The sequence below is a fragment of the Euprymna scolopes genome, chromosome 32, assembly GCF_053919585.1.
Source record: "Euprymna scolopes isolate OS-2025 chromosome 32, ASM5391958v1, whole genome shotgun sequence".
NCBI classification, from domain to species: domain Eukaryota; kingdom Metazoa; phylum Mollusca; class Cephalopoda; order Sepiida; family Sepiolidae; genus Euprymna; species Euprymna scolopes.
In genome coordinates this window covers 30,256,256-30,273,060 of record NC_136513.1, presented here as the reverse complement: position 1 = coordinate 30,273,060, position 16,805 = coordinate 30,256,256, and the positions used below count along the sequence as shown (strand labels likewise).

Below are 16,805 nucleotides of genomic sequence, written 5' to 3'. Positions count from 1 at the left end.
CTGTTGCCACATCTGGGCAGGAGCTGCTAGAAAGAACTTGTCCTGCCTTGATAGAGTTCAAAATAGACTTCGTAGCCTCGTAGGAGATGTCCTTTTCTCCTCCTTGCAACCTCTATCTCACAGAAGAGATGTTGCGAGTTTGTCTCTGATGTATCGTTATTTTCATGGAAAGTGTTCAACTGAGCTTCAATCTATGGTCCCCCCTCGCCAAACTTTCACAAGAAACACTCGTCTAGCTGTAAACACTATCAATAATTTCCCCCACTCTTTATCTGTGCCTAAACCTAAACGTAGATTCCATGAACAAAGCTTCTTTCTTAGAACTGCACGCCTGTGGAATTGTCTTCCGTTTTCCTGCTTTCCGGCTGACTACAATATGGTTTTGTTCAAGTCTAAAGTAAATAAGTTCTTGATGAGCCGTTCCATATAAGTTATTAAATTTTACCAAATTTTCATTACTAATGATTACTATATTGACCAACTTCTACTGTACACTCTTTAACCCTTATCCTTGAGTGGCCTCTGGGCCTTGATAATGTGGTGATGCCTTTGTAAAAAAAAAAAAAAAAAAAAAAAAATATATATATATATATATATATATATATATATATATATATATATCGAGAGGAGAATATAAAGACAGCCCCCATATATATATATATATATATATATATATATATATATATATATATATGCATGTATATATTGTTGTTGTTGTTGTTGCTGTTAGTATTAATATTATTGTTATTAATATTATTATTTTAAGTATACTAAAAACCATAACTTGTTTGTTAGCGTCTCAGATTAGAGCACCATGGCGTCATTTCTAACAAGGCTTTCGAAATTTAAATCTTAGGCTGAAACGCTATAGTTATTTTTGGATTCTAGCTGATGGCATCTTGTCATATTTTTTTTAAAGATTTTGAAATTACTACTATATAAGATTAAACATGATACTATATATGGCATATATTATAATAATAATTTCAACTATTGATAAATAATGATACTAATAATAACAACGAAATCTACATGCATTAAATAATATGTAAGCGCATATTACGGGTCACGCCGAAAGTGCACTGCTATATAGCGTGTACAATTTAATGATCAAAAGAGAATTGGCTCTATAATAATAAACTATAAAAATGCATATAGTAACATGAAATACGAAAGCATCATACGACCAGTAGGGCAAGCGGCCCCCTTATATATATATATATATATATATATATATATATATATATATATATATATATATATATATATATATATATATATATATATATATATACATATTAAATAGTAGCTTCGCCTCGGAGCTCATATTTTATTTACTGAGAAAGTCGCCTATAATATATTTGGACGTATAAAATATTTTATTTTTTATTTTAAAGGATAAAAAAATATTTGATATCATTAAAGAAATATTTCTGTTTAATATATATTGATATATCTGATTAAAGATAGATGAGTGAATATAAATAGAAATACAATATTGGATTAAAGAAAATATACACGTGTAAATTCAATAAGAATGTCTTTTCTAAATAGGACAAAAATTGAAGGATAAAAAAACTTTAGATACAACTAACTGAAGTTAAATAAGATTTTAATAAATTGATTTCTTGATATCAAGTTGACATGAGTTGCTTCCCTTGGACAGTTAATAAACATAAGAATAAAAAAGGAACACTTACATCAAATAATTAAACTTAAATAAATTACGACACGCAACATTTATTAATAAGATATAAAAAAATTAAAACATGTATACATATAACAACCCATCCTATATTTTGTGAAAATGTAACCTATATTTATTGAATTATTGAGATTTAACTATCTACCGATTCCTCAAAGTATAAACAAATTAAGAAACAAGATCAATGGCGTTTCGAATTTTAGTTAAATCACTTGACTTATTAAGCGCATTCTAACTGAAAAATATATTATTACAAAAGCAAGAAATATGTCAGATAAATGGGGCGCGAAGATGTTCCATTAACATATGAAATAAGACGATATACAAACACTATAAAACTTTTCAAAAATGAAATATAAAATAATTAGGACAGTAATTATTCACATTAATTAATAAAATTAGTTAATATAAATAAAATTTTAGCGTAATCTTCGTAACGAGGAAAAAATTGGTAGAATTTGTCAGATGTCGGAAACAAAATACTGTGTTTTGTATGTTTTTAAGATAAATATCTGATAGTAAGTGACTAAAAATACAGAAAACACATAATTTTACCGATTTGTTAGTGGCAAACGATACAGTTTTGTAATGGTTATATCTAAAAAAGTAATAAATTACCATTTGTGAAAACTTAATATTCGGAACATATAGAAGTATTATATAACACAGTATATCATACAAACACTACCGTGTTTAAATATATCGAAACGCTGTTATTTTTGTTTTGTTCCGCTCTTTTAGCGGCTTTTTAAACAGCTATAATCTCTTCCTGTTATTCATATATATATATATATATATATATATATATATATATATATATATATATATATATGTGTGTGTGTGTGTGCGTGTATGTGTGTGTGTGCATACGTGTTCTTTGACTGTAATGGCTCTTGTGGGCTGCGACGTTGTTTGGCTGTGGAATTTATTATATATATATATATATATATATACATATATACATATATGTGTGTGTATGCGTATGTGTGTGTGCGTATGTGTGTGTGTGCGTGTGATTTAAAAACTACCGTGTTTGTATATATGGTTAAGTATTAGCTTTACTCATTTAGAACTGCTTTAAAGCTTAAGCACTCACTCATTTTCCGGCGAAATTTCAAGCAATTTCTACAGTTCATAGCTACCCTCCTCAGCCATATTTTGAAATCATTTTTTTCAATTTTTGTTCATTAAAACAAAAGTTATAATAAGATTATGGTGTTCAAAAATCCTCAAAATTAGTAAGTAAAGTGAGAGGTGATTTCATCTGATTGGCTGTTGGTTTCCATAGTATCTTTTTTCAACATTGACGTTTTAGAGAAGATTTCTTCTGATTGACTGTTGGTTACCATAGCAACAGTTTCGTCGTCAACTATTTCATATATCATAGTGGGAATGTCGCTCGCATGCAATTTTATTTGGGTTATATAGAGAGTTTACAAAAGTGATGCTAGGGCTGATAATATTTCGCTTACGACTAGTTAATTCTATTTCTCACTTTTATTTTGTCACTTATTTCTGTTTATTTACTTAATGTTATCTTTTATTTGATTTTTTTTATTTAGACAATTTTAGAAGTTGGTAATAATTGATATATGGATTTTTACAATGCGTATGATATTAAACACAAAAGGTAAATATTATTCCAAAACAAAATCTGGATAATTCGTGGATTACATAAAAAAAATGCAAGCATGAAAAGTAATATGGCTAAGATTAAGCTTAGAAAAGTAAAAGGACTAGTTGGTAAATTGGAAAATACAAAGGCAAGATATTCTAGTAAAAAATATTATAAATTTATAACTTTGAAGCATTAAGAATGCAGTAATTTATAATTACTGAAGATCGACTGACTGGAACCCAATCAACAGAGCCAATGATTATCTTTCACTAAGTTGATTGCATTTTCTTTAATCGCTTAGTAGACTCAACATTAAGTTTGAAAGAAAGCTTTGATAATAAAATTTTTAATATAAATATTTACAAACACACACACACACGTAGGGGACATCACTTATCAAGGCCCGTAGGCCAGTCGAGGAGAAGGATTACTAGTATATTGTGGTCAATAGGGTAATATAGTAATCGTTAGTAGTGGAAATCTGGCAAATTGGATTACTTAAGGGTACTTTAATCAAGAATTTGTTTACGTTGGACTTGAAGACAATCAAATTGTAGTCAAATGGAAAACAGAGAGAGTTCAACAGGAATGCAGTTCTAAGGAAAAAACTTTCTTCATGGAATCTACGCTTAAGTTTAGACACAGGTGGTGAAAAATTTGGACAGCGGTTTCAGAAAGACGAGTGTTTTTCGTTGTAGTTTGGCTAGGGAGAACGATAGATTGGAGCTCAAACGAGCACTCGCGATGGAATTAAGGATAAAGCAGAGAAAAGCTCGGAGCAGCTCTTCTGTGGGAAAGATGCCGTAGGGAAGAGAAAAGAACATCCCCACTAAGCTCTGACGTCTATTTTGAACGTTGTCAAGGCAGGATAAGCTGCTTCTAGCAGCCTCGGGCCGGATGTGGCAGCACTACTCTATCCTTGGACGTACTTGGCACACACACACATACACCCCCCCACACACATACACACATACACACACACACACACACACACATATATATATATATATATATATATATATATATATATATATATTCCCCACCCCCTTTTTGTTTTTTCCCTCCATATAATTATATGCGGGTTAGCATTCCCCATTCGGGAGATAAAGGTTTGCACGCCATTAGATATCGGCACACCAATATGCGTGTGTGTATATATATATATATATATATATATATATATATATATATTTAAATAAGAGGGTGGTCACCAGCAATGTGTATTTTTTAACATTATATTATTATTCCGTGTCTTTGTTTTTCATTGAAAATTATGTTTATATCATTGTAATAATGTTTTTAAATCATTAAAATCGTTTTTAACGCATTTAAGACGTTCTGTGAAGCGTCCTCTTCAGAAATTATATAAAATGCTTAGAATATATTCGAGATCTGTTGAAGATGTAAAAAGAGCATTTTCGTAGTTCATTTCAAATAATAAAATAATGTTAAAAAATACACATTGTTGGTGACCACCCTCTTATTTAAATATACATTTTTCTCTCGTTGGAATTTCTTAATCCATTATATATATATATATATATATATATATATATATATATATATATATATATGATGAGGATGGCGAAAGACGTCTAAGGTCCAAAAGAATTATTTTTTCTGTCATTTGTAAATTCTGCACCACAAATGAACTATATATACATATATATTACAATTAAAACCAATTAGTTAATATAAAGAGAAATGTGTACTTTATAGGAAATTTAAAAAAAAATCTATCAAAGTCACTTCCCATGCACAAAATAATAGCAGAAAAAGAATAATATATTATAAGGAAAGAAAAAAAAGAAAATGTGAGATATTGCCGAATTAGCCTAATGATGTCGCCAGAAATGTTAATTGAAAGATTGCCCCTTCGATGAACCCGTTAAGATTTTTTTTTTTTTTTTTGTGAAATGTAATTCAGGACTGAAGCCAAAATTTGTTACCCTATAAATTTGAAGAGACTATCGTATAACAGTTTAGTTAGTCAGTCTTTATTATTGTCGCCGTCTCTTTGTTCCTATTCGTTTTCCTTCCTATTATTCTTCCACCTATTTTTTCTTTTTCTTTTCTTTTCTTTTTTCTTATCTTCTACTTTTACTTTTTTCTTTTTGCTATTCTTTATTTTTTTCTTTTCTTCTGTTTCATTTTTGTCCTTCTTCTACATCGTTGAAATCTTCATATGTTTATATCTTCTTCCTATTCTTAGTATTTGCCTTTTTACTCTGCCTTTTTTACTACTCATACTTCTCCTCATTTCGTCTTTATATTCTTGCTCTTGTATTCATTTTCTTCCTATATATGTCTTTCACACATTTTCCTTTTATTCTATTTTCCCATTCTGCTTTTACTTATCTTCGTCTTATCGTTCTTTTTTGTTCGTATTATCCTACTTCATTCTTCTTCTTGTTCTTCTTATTTTTCACCTCAGTTTTGTTCTCCTTCTCCTTCCACTTCTTAATTTTTAGTCGCATGCAAGCGACTCTATAAGTCACTCCGTCGGTCGGTCGGTCGGTCGGTCTGTACGAAACATCTTTTGCTTGGCCTTTTTGGTTAAGATCAATGGTCTGTTGTTAATAGATACTGTTCTTAGCTTTTTAAGCTTTTCTTGGCCTTCGGGCCAGGAACAAAGTGTACTATCTGTTCCGGCAGATACTGCAAGAAAAGACCATATGTGGGGGCGACCCCACATATAAGACCTTGGTCAATGTATGGGCAACCCTTCACACCAATTGTCTCTATCCAGCTCCCCTACTACCCGGGGAGTTGGTCTCCATTTCCTCTCCACTCCTCACATTAAAATCAGCCTTGTGCCTAATTTGCTCGTTGGGGGAGCAAATAAATACAGATTTTCTTGACCTTTTGGCCAAGATCAAAGTGTACTATCTGTTCCGGCAGATACTGCAAGCAAAGACCATATGTTCCCCCCCACATATAAGATCTTGGTCAATGTAGGGGCAACCCTTCATACCAATTGTCAGTATCCAGCTCCCCTACTACTCGAGGAGTTGGTACCCATTTCCCCTTCACTCCTCACATTAAAAATCGGCCTTGTGCCTAATTTACTCGGTGGGGGAGCAAATAAATACCGCTTTTCTTGGCCTTTTGGCCAAGATCAAAGTGTAGAATCTGTTCTTACTGCATGCTGTACTTATGTTTGTAACTTTGTGATATAAAGTGGGGATCACTTTTCTGTATTAATTTAATGAAAAATGATCACCCACTTTACAAACAGTCAGTCTCAAAGCCATTCAAGTCATTCTCCAGATCATTCAAGTTGTTTTTGAAGTAGTCCAGTTATATTCAATTCATATTTAATTTCATTAAAGCCATTCTAAGCCATTTACTTTTTATTTATTTAAGTCATTTCAGCCCATTTTTCGGTCATTTTAGTTTATCTCTAAGAAGTTCATGTCAATACTTCATTCACGCATTCATTCATTACACGCGAGCACGCGACTAATGGCTATCGGCCTTGTTTTGTTTATCTTCATTTCTCTTTCGTCCTCCGTTTTCTTATTATTCTTACTACTACTACTACTACTACTACTACTACTACTACTACTACTAAGAATATTTCACTCTCTGTATTTTATTCTATATATACCTCATTCTTATTTTAACTTTTTTAGTCCCCCGACAAAAGGAAGGTGGACCTGTAAATTCAACCTCGTCCATCTGTCCGTAATTTTTTCAATAACTACGCTTGGAATTTTTTGACATTTTCCACACACATTAAACATGATACGAGTAAAATGTAACAACGGATTTTATGGGAATACTCCTGTTACCCCCACCTAGGAGTACCTGTCGAGTTAAAATGCTTACAATTTACACTTTTGTGGTTATTAAATAAAATTGAGGGCTTAGATTTTTATAAAACTGTCTGAAAAGTTGTAACTAACTGATTTTATATAATTTTGTTTGTCTATACCAGGGTTGTCCAAACTTTATGGGACGCGGGCCGCATTCGGCAAGGAAATTAGATTGAGGGCCGCGGTTGACGTGTTTCCTCTTATGCACTGCCTCGCCGTACCAGATGTAAAGTAAAACACGTACATGTAAATGAATCTTTATATTTATCATAAAAAACATATTCCCGGAGAATAGATTAAAGAAGCTAAGATGTGAATACGACGAATAAGTGAGTTTTGGAAATTTTGAGCAAGATCAGTAGACCAGGAAACCTTAAAAATAACTGACAAGTATGAATAAGAATAAACCATAAATTTATTTGTAAAAAATATTTAAGGAAGCACGTAAAACACTACAGTTTACTTAAAATTCAGTGTGATGGGTGTGTCTGCATTTTGGAAGCCAACTCCTTTGTGTCAATGTCAACTGAGGTTAAGGTTAAACGAAGGCAGGCTTCGAGAGATGTTTGATTAAGTAGATTCCTCTCTTTGGATGTAATCCACTTCATTGCGGAAAATGCTGCTTCACAAAGGTAGGTACTGCCAAACATTGACAGCAAGTGAAATCCAAAACGGCGTAAATTAGGATATTACTCTTCAGAATGAAGAGGCGAAAATTGAGTGATTGGCAGTGTAGCTTTGCTTAATAAAAACTGGTCACTTTGCAAGTCACACAATTCAAGCTGCAAATCTTCATCGGCTTCTGATATAGTTATAGTCAGCGGAGCATTGAAGACATTGAAGTTTTTCTCAAGGTGCTGGAAATCTTGAAATCGCTTGTTGAAGTCTTCAATCAGGGTATCAAGAGTTTCAACAAAGCAGCAGAAGTTATTGTCCTCTATTTCTTTAGAAATAACATCACAACTTGGAAAGTGAATCAGAATGTTACTTTGCATATTACTTTTGAAGAGACTTAATTGTTTGCGGAAGCCATCTATGAAACCATACAGAGAAGCAATTGTTTGATTCCTACCCTGTAAACTTAAATTGAGCTTATTCAGATGCTGAGTAATATCCGTGAGGAATGCTAGACCTTTCAGAAAGTTGACGTCTTGCAATAAACCTTTAAATCCATCAGTGTCTGCATTCAGTTCTTCTAAAAAGTTTAGAATCTCATTACGCAAACTGAAGAACTGCTGCAGACATTTCCCAGCACTAAGCCAACGAACAGTAGAATGGAGTGAAATGTCAGAAAATTCTGTATCCAAATCTTTAAAGAAATCAACAAATAGACGATGCCTCAGTGCTTTATTACCGCCGCTAATGAAATTAATAATTCTCATTACATGCTGCATTACATCAGATAAACGTATACAGCGACTAGATAACGATTCCTAATGAATAATGCAATGAAACATTGGGCAGTCGACTCCAGCATCTCTCAAGTACGCTATAACCCCTCTTTTAGCTCCAGTCATTGATTTGGCACCAACTGTAACGATGCAAGAGCATTTCTGAAATCCACCATACTTGCTCACTAAAGAATTCAGTGCTTCATAAATATCAGATCCTTTTGTAGTGGTAAAACGTGGGAGTAAGCCGAATAACTCCTCACTGACATTAAACTGTGAGTCAATGCTTCTAACAAAGACAAGCAACTGGCTGACATCCCTTATATCTGTGCTTTCATCAAAAGCGAGAGAAAAATGAACACACTGCTGAATTTGATTCATGACCTTCTCCTGAACGAAATTGCTAAGCTCTTCAACACGTCTAGCAACAGTTTGATGCGAGAGTGGAATGTTTTCAAACCCAAGAGCTTCATCGTTTAAGCCCATTGCCTTTCCCATAGCTATTGCGCATCGCTTAATGAGATCACCGTCAGAGAATGCCTTGTTGGATTTAGCCATCAAAAGTGATACATCATAAGAGGCTATGGTTGTAGAAGACGAAGGCTTCACTAATTGAAACATCTTTTCTTGACGCTTACGCAGGTCTGATTTGAGATCATTGAGTAGGGTTCGCCGCGCCTCACCAGTGTATTTATCATAGCCAGTGACATGAAGAGTGCTGTAGTGTCGTTGTACATTGTACTCTTTCATAACAGATATCATTTCATTACAAATTAAACATAAAACTCGCCCACTTTGTTCTTTCGCCAGAAACCTCAATTCCCAACTATCCTTGAATTGACGCTTTTCATCAGAGATTTTTCTTTTCTGAGCCATCGTAAAAAATGTTGCACTAAGTCTGAAAAGAAAAAAATAGAACAGAATGTAATGGAGGATTAAGTAAAACTGAAATTATAAAGAATAATAATAATAAACGTTTATTATTTCATGAAAATGAAAATCACAATTTAAAACAATTGTATGCTTATGATGGTGTACTACAACTATTCAAATTCTGTATATAGTACGGAATAAAGGTGTTTGAGTTGAATTATTCCAATTCAAACTCAAATAAAGTTTAGTAAAAAACAACTTTTTTCGAAATAACTCAATAGATGTCTAAATAATACTAATTTTAAAAAAGTATTCTAGAAGAGGCTGCGGGCCGCATTGAAGGAGGCCGCGGGCCGCATGCGGCCCGCGGGCTAGGCTTTGGACAACCCTGGTCTATACAATAACTCTGGGGTGTGCCCCAGAGGCTCTTTTAGGGCTAATGAAAACACTAAAGGTTTGGGACTATTTTACCATATTTGTCAAAAATTTTCTGTGTATGTCTATTCAGCCGTTTTGCATGGTGTTGAACTCAAATTTGAATATGTTAAGACCTTGGCGATTTTGGTGCTAAATTGGGGGAGGGCAAATGATGGACTTAGCCATTTGTCTTTTTGCATGCCGCAGAACTGAAATTGACATAGGCTAAAGCGTAAAAATGCACTGTTTGTTCATTTTTACCATGACGCCCCCTGTGAACATTTGGGGCTAAATGAGGAGGGCGGCAATGCTGAACTTAGTTATTTTTTATGCCTCGTCCATTGTGAACTCACAATGAACGAGACATGCTTCACTTGTTCCTACTTGCAGCTGTAACTGTATTTGGTTGTTGCTTGTCGTCTTTTTATTATATATATATATATATATATATATATATATATATATATATATATATATATATATGCGTAAAAAAAGATTACTTCTTCACACGCCTAATAATTGTCCATAAAGATTAGCCATACGTTTTCCTTAAGATCTGCATAATACCAAGTTTCCACTTTTATCTAAATCCCTCCGCCCCTTTCAGTAACTACTGCAACTTATTTTGTGTTTTCGAGCCATCAGTTTACCATTGATTTCTCGCCAGCAATTACCGTTGCTCTTGTCTGTAATATATCGAGCTACAAGCTATCAAAGGTCCTTGTATTTACGAAACATTCTGGTGGAGGTGTGGTTGGTGCTCTACGTGTTTGACATATCTATTTTCTGTGACGCTTCTCTACAGTGTGTATATCAGTAATGATATCAACACCTGAACTCATGAAAAATAATTAAAAAAACAACCCTCTGGAAAATATATCCAGTGAACCATGTGCAAGGTTATAGTAAACGCGAATCTCTTCCTATAAATATCCATGTGTGCGTATATATATTTGTTGAAGAATACTACCAAACTCCTCTGTCAGCTTTTTGTTTGTTTGCAGACATGAAACTTAATGTATATGACATTCTAATCCATGCTAAACTTTATATTTGGGTTTTTGCCGGGGAAAATTGGCGCAGAAGTGCAAAAAAAATGGAATTTGCAAGGTGAAGGTCTAACGATGGCATAACAAATAAGCATGAATAATATAATAACTATTGAGTCATGTTTTAATTTTTTATCTTTGCAGCAAACATGTCTTTGTTGCTCAGGCATTAATGTCAGAGGAAAAATAAATCGTAATCTAAACGTTTTGATTTCGATTCTCGTTAGTGTCGCACAAGTCATTTTTTAAAAACTTTTTAAAAACGTAACTATTAATTGGATCCAATATAATATAATAATAAATACGAAATGTATTTTCATCAAAATATCAAATTTAAGCGTATTTTATATATAGCACATATTGGCTTGCAATGGTTCCGTGTTATATTACTATTATAAAAGACTAGCTCTAGTGTTGTATGATCCTAGTACAATATATGTTCTGTTAACATGAGGCTATCATTCCATGCATTACTTTTCTTTTCTACGAAGCAAAAACAAAGGAAATAAATAAAAAATCCAACTCGAGGGTTTTCAATTGCAAATCATGGTTCTTCCAAAACAATGCGTTTCATTATTTTTCCAAATTCCTTTCGCACACACTTGTGCTTTTTAAAAGTTTACGACTCCCCGTGACATGAAGATGACGCTAGCAAAAGACAACCGGATGTAAATAAATGACTATATTCTTTTATGATTGTCGAAACTTCTAAACAGTTGTCTCGTACTTAATTTCAGAAGTAATTACAGAAATAGCCAAAAGGCTAACAGTTTTTCAGTCTCCTAAAGACAAGTAATTATTTCCCATTTGGACACGTGCTATTAAAAGAGAGGAGATATTGAAAGAAAACTAGATTAAATAAATGATACTTAGATTTGTTAGTATAGTTATTATGTAAATTTCGTTTAAAAAGGGCAGTATCTTATACCTTTGTTATTATTATTATCATTATTATTATTATTATTACTATTATTAATATTATTATTATTAATACACAGCATAATCGCGTTGACACAGCGCTTCTCGTCAGATCACTGAGGTTAAGCAACACATACTCTGGTTAGTACGAGATGGGTAACCATTTGGGAATTCTAGGCGCTGTATGTGCTCTCCGCTTATCTCTGCATTTCTTTCCATTCGTCTTGTACGTACACTTTACTTGCCACTGCTATAAAACAATGTCAACAAAGGATATATGTGGTTGTAGTTTGCGCACCTCCTGCCACAAAAATGTCCGCGCATGCAGCGCTTCGTGGGTATCCATAGCCTGTAAGGTCGGAAGGAGCCAAATTATCTTCTCTTCTCTATCTCTTCTCTTCTCTTCTTCTTCTCTTTTCTTCTTCTCTATATAAATAAAATGAACTCATTTTTCCCGTCTGATTTTGACATTAATAGGATTAAAAATCAAGATATTTCATGCAAATATAATATGCACAAACGGCAGAACAATATCTGAGGTGTGTTATAGGCTTATTATTTCTCAAATTCCTCGATAATCTTAGATTTCTATACTTTTTCTGCTGAGAAGTCACGGCCAAAATCGGTTAAGATCAATGGAAGTGGTAAAATATTTTCTCTCTAATAAATTCCTCCTCCCCCTGCCACCACTTAACACCGTTTGGGGATCGTTCACAAGGAAGAGTTGAGAAGGGAACACCGGTTTGGCTTCGTAGTTCTTTCATGTGAAGTTATTTAAAATCACTAAACTAAGCTGCAGTGCTCTGTGGCGTAGTGGTTAGCGTGCTGGACAATTCACATTATATTTTCACGTTCGCGCTGACCTACCGTAGTCGTTTTTTTTTTTCCTAAACAACTCGAATGGACTTTTCTTGGTGGCCGAACTGTTAACGTTGCAGGTTTTTTTTTTTTTTGTTTGTTTTTTTTCACACTTTATTTTCCTACTTTTACTCATGACTCTGGGTTTGATCCTTCCTACTTACCTACCATAACATTTTTTAAACCCCCCCCCCGTCCCGGAAACAAACACTCGGGAAATGCCGGGTACCCCCGCTAGTTATTAATAATTTCCAAATAAATGTTTGATATAGGTTTTTCATATTATTATAGTAAATTATCTGTTCCTTTAATTGACAATGTTTTTAGTGTGTAAGATAAAACACATGTGTACCCCAGAAATTTGGTCATCAAGTAATTTTAACAGGATATTCTTTTCTAATCCCGCAGCCGACATTATAGATTCACTTTTTATTTAGTTATCGGCTGTATATTTTTTAAACTAGTTTTCGATAAAAGTAGGAAACTATTCGTATCGACCCTTACGTTAAAATAATATTTAAGATTTTTACTTACTATCTTTTCTTAGTTTTAACAATAATTTTACTTATGGTACGGTTGACATATAAATATTTTTTAGGTATGTAAACTTTCGGCATGAGTGTATTTTATTTTATTTATTTATTTTTTCCAAAGAGGTCACCACTTATCAAGGCCCGGAAGAAACTCAGGGATAAGGGCTATTGCATGTACAGTACGTTACACGTTAGTGTTGAGATTTCAGAAAGTGTCTACTTAAGGGGGCGGCTCATCAGGAATTTGTTTATGTTGGATTTGAAGAACTCCAAGTTGTAGTCAGGTTGGAAACAGACAGATGGAAAAGAGTTCCACTGGCGGGCTGTTCTAAGAAAGAAGTTATGTTCATGGAATCCGCGTTTTGATTTAGGCACAGATAGAGAGTAGGGAAAATTTTTGACAGTGACTTCCGCTAGACGGGTGTTTTTCGTAAAAGGTTGGCGAGGGGGGCAGCGATTGGAGCTCAGACGAGCACTTGCCATGGAAATAACGGTAAAACAAAGTTAGGCTCACAAAGTCTCTTCTGTGGGAGAGAGGTTGCAGGGAAGAGAAAAGGGCATCCCCCACTAAGCCACGAAGTCTATTTTGTACTCTGTCAAGGCAGAATAGACTATTTTTAGCCGCTAGTGGCCAGATATGGCAACAGTATTCCATCTTTGGACGTACTTGGCTTTTATATGTATAGATAATTGCATCAGTAGTGAGATATCTTCTGGAGCGGCAGAAGGAACCCACCATCTTTCCAGCGACCTTAGCAACATACTTGATGTACGTGTTCCATTTCATATCAGAAGTAAAGGTCAAGCCCAGAAGCTTGTCAAAACATTGAGCTTCTCCTAGGCGAGACCCATCCATTACAATTGATGCCAGATGGGGATCAAAGCGTTGATGGTGTAACGATAGGAGCTTAGTCTTAGATGCATTAGAGGTAAACAGCCACATCTTCCCCCACTGAACTACACGCTCAAGATCAGAGGAGAGAGAATCAGAGAGAACTTTGTCATTTACAGCCTTTGATGTGTTGTCGTAGATGGTCGTGTCATCAGCATAGATGTAAACGAATGATTTAAATATGTGTTTAGGGAGATCATTGATGTAGATCAGGAAGAGAGTTGGGCCCAGCATGGACCCCTGAGGGACTCCAGCATTAATACTGCAGGCCTCTGATTTTTGCCCATCGACCACTACTCTTATGAGCCTATTAGAGAGAAATGATTTAATGATTGAGAAAATATTTCCAGTTATACTGTAGCTGAAAATCTTGTGAAGAAGGCCTTTATGCCATACCTTGTTGAAAGCCTTTGATATGTCAAGAGAAATTGCCCTAGAAAGGAAGCCTTTGTCAAGAGATTCGCTAATCCTATGAGATATAACCGTTAGCACATCTGCGGTAGATCTTGCAGAACGGAAACCATATTGCGATCACTAAGGAGGTTATTTCTGTTGAGGTGGTTGACTATTTCTCTATTTAGTATGGATTCCAGCAACTTACTCATGACTCACAGGAGACTTATAGGTCTGTACTGAGAGTGAGAGGACTTATAACCTGAATTCTTAAATACAGGGCATACTGGTGAGGTTTTCCAGGGTGTTGGAAAGCACTTCTCCTTAAGGCAGCGCTTAAACAGTTTTGTAAGTATGGGAGCAAGTCCAGGTTGAAGATTTTTTAACACTATAATTGGGATGCCGTCAGGGCCAGTTGCTTTACTGGAATCAAGGTTCTTGATTAGCTTGGCTACCTCACGCACAGATATTTGTATATTACCTAGCGTGGTTTGTGTTATAGAAGGAAATATGGGGAGTTGATGGCCTTCGGCGCATAGGGTAGAATTATCTGCAAAGTTCTTTGCAAATAGTTTGGCCTTGTCTGATGCTGACGTGATGACCTCTGGTCCATTGATAATGGTTGGGATAGAACGCACACTTCTGTTCAGGATCCTATTTGTTATTTGTCAAAATTAGTGGGAACCAAGCCGCTGATCAGCTACTTTGGATTTAACAGACTGGGCATATAGCTCTCTTGCATTTTTTATTACTCTTTTACAGTGTTGCTGAAGTTCCTGAAAGCAGCTTTAGTCTCAAGGCATCTATTACGTTGGTAGTTATGGAAGAAGTGATTTCTGTGCACAATGGCAGCAGCACATTCTGGGGCAAACCATGGCTGGCTGGCTGGTAGGTTTTTGTTGGAATTTTTTAGATGGTATGAATCAGTCTATGCCTACAATTAACCATTCGGTTAGGTCTGATACTATAGAGGGCACATCCTTTTTAAACATGGAATGCAGCGGTAGATCAGATATGAATGTACGGAATCTATCGAAGTCAGCCATGGAATATCGGTATACAGTACGGTGGAGGGGTACGTCTGGGGACTTATTACATTTCATACACAAATACATATATTATATTCATATAAAATAGATATCTTTGCATACACATGGAAAATAAAATTAACCTCGATGCTTGTCCCATAAGTGCATTGGGCGTATATTAGATTTAAAAAACAAAAAATAAAAAAAAAACATTTTGATGGTGAACACTGAATTGCTGTTGAATATTTTGTGACTTTGATTTCATGCTGTTTTGTGTTGTAGAGCAGCGCGAATTCATATTTATAATAATAATAATAATAATAATAATAATAATAATAATAATAATAATAATAATAATAATAATAATTTAAAAGAAAAACACTATTATAAATTAACTTACTGATTGCGGGCCCAAACAGTTAACAATATATCTCCAAATATGACCAAAGGTTAGAAATGAACAATTACAACATGCATATACATATCTATCTATACACACACACACACACACACACACACACACACACACACACACACACACACACACACACACACACACACACACATATATATATATATATATTAAGGAGTGAGAAATATATGCATGTAAAACTTATGGACGAACATAGAACATTATTAATATTTACTTAAAATTATAAAATATGATAGTTATAAAAGCTCTCTTTTGAAATTGAAATTGAACCCTATTTAGTGAATGGAGAAAAAGCGGTAGCAAATATTAATCATTCGAATTTCTTGTTAATCAATACTAGTAGTGTTACTGGCAAGGGCATTTTACTTACCTCTTTAATGTTAATCATCGATGGCTCAAGCGAAATACACTAGTCTCAAAGCCAAAATTAATTTGTTGAGTATGTTTGAATCTCCAGACCAACGGAAGGTATCACATCTTACACTGTAATTTTCATAAGAATGAAACACTAGTGTCTGTATGAATAAAACTTATTAATATATATTTAACAAATATCATATATATATATATATATATATATATATATATATATATATATATATATATATATACACGTACATGCACACCACACACACAAATATATATTTAAACAGACATTGTTAAAGACAACAAAAATTTTGTTTTGTAATACCTTTTTTTATTTTTTAAATTTTTCGTAATATTTTTTTCTTTATAAGTCGAAGATATTGATGTATGTCCCCAGCATTTTTTTTTGCTTCTCAAAGTGTCCGCTGCGTTTTATCCTTTTGTGTACCAATGTACACATCTTCAGCAATTTGGGTGGGAATTATAGGTAGATATATTTTAATAGTAGTTGGG

The 16,805-nt window shown here is 34.0% G+C and overlaps 2 protein-coding genes and 1 pseudogene across 2 annotated transcripts in view; 1 reads left to right on the top strand and 2 right to left on the bottom strand.

The window, feature by feature from the left end:
- Positions 1–6,413: 6,413 nt before the first annotated feature.
- On the top strand, positions 6,414–6,551 carry LOC145256607 (U2 spliceosomal RNA; annotated as a pseudogene).
- A 989-nt stretch (positions 6,552–7,540) lies between these two features.
- Positions 7,541–16,805, bottom strand: part of LOC145256105 (general transcription factor II-I repeat domain-containing protein 2-like) — a 780,669-nt gene continuing 771,404 nt past the window's right edge. Inside the window, exon 4 of the mRNA XM_080114691.1 lies at positions 7,541–9,430. Within this exon, the coding sequence (XP_079970817.1) occupies positions 8,575–9,430 (856 nt within the window). The 3' untranslated portion in view covers positions 7,541–8,574. The remainder of the gene's footprint in view (positions 9,431–16,805) is intronic.
- LOC145256133 (general transcription factor II-I repeat domain-containing protein 2B-like) lies at positions 7,831–8,535 on the bottom strand. Its single transcript, XM_080114718.1, has one exon. It carries the CDS (start codon positions 8,533–8,535, stop codon positions 7,831–7,833), a length of 705 nt encoding a protein of 234 aa, XP_079970844.1.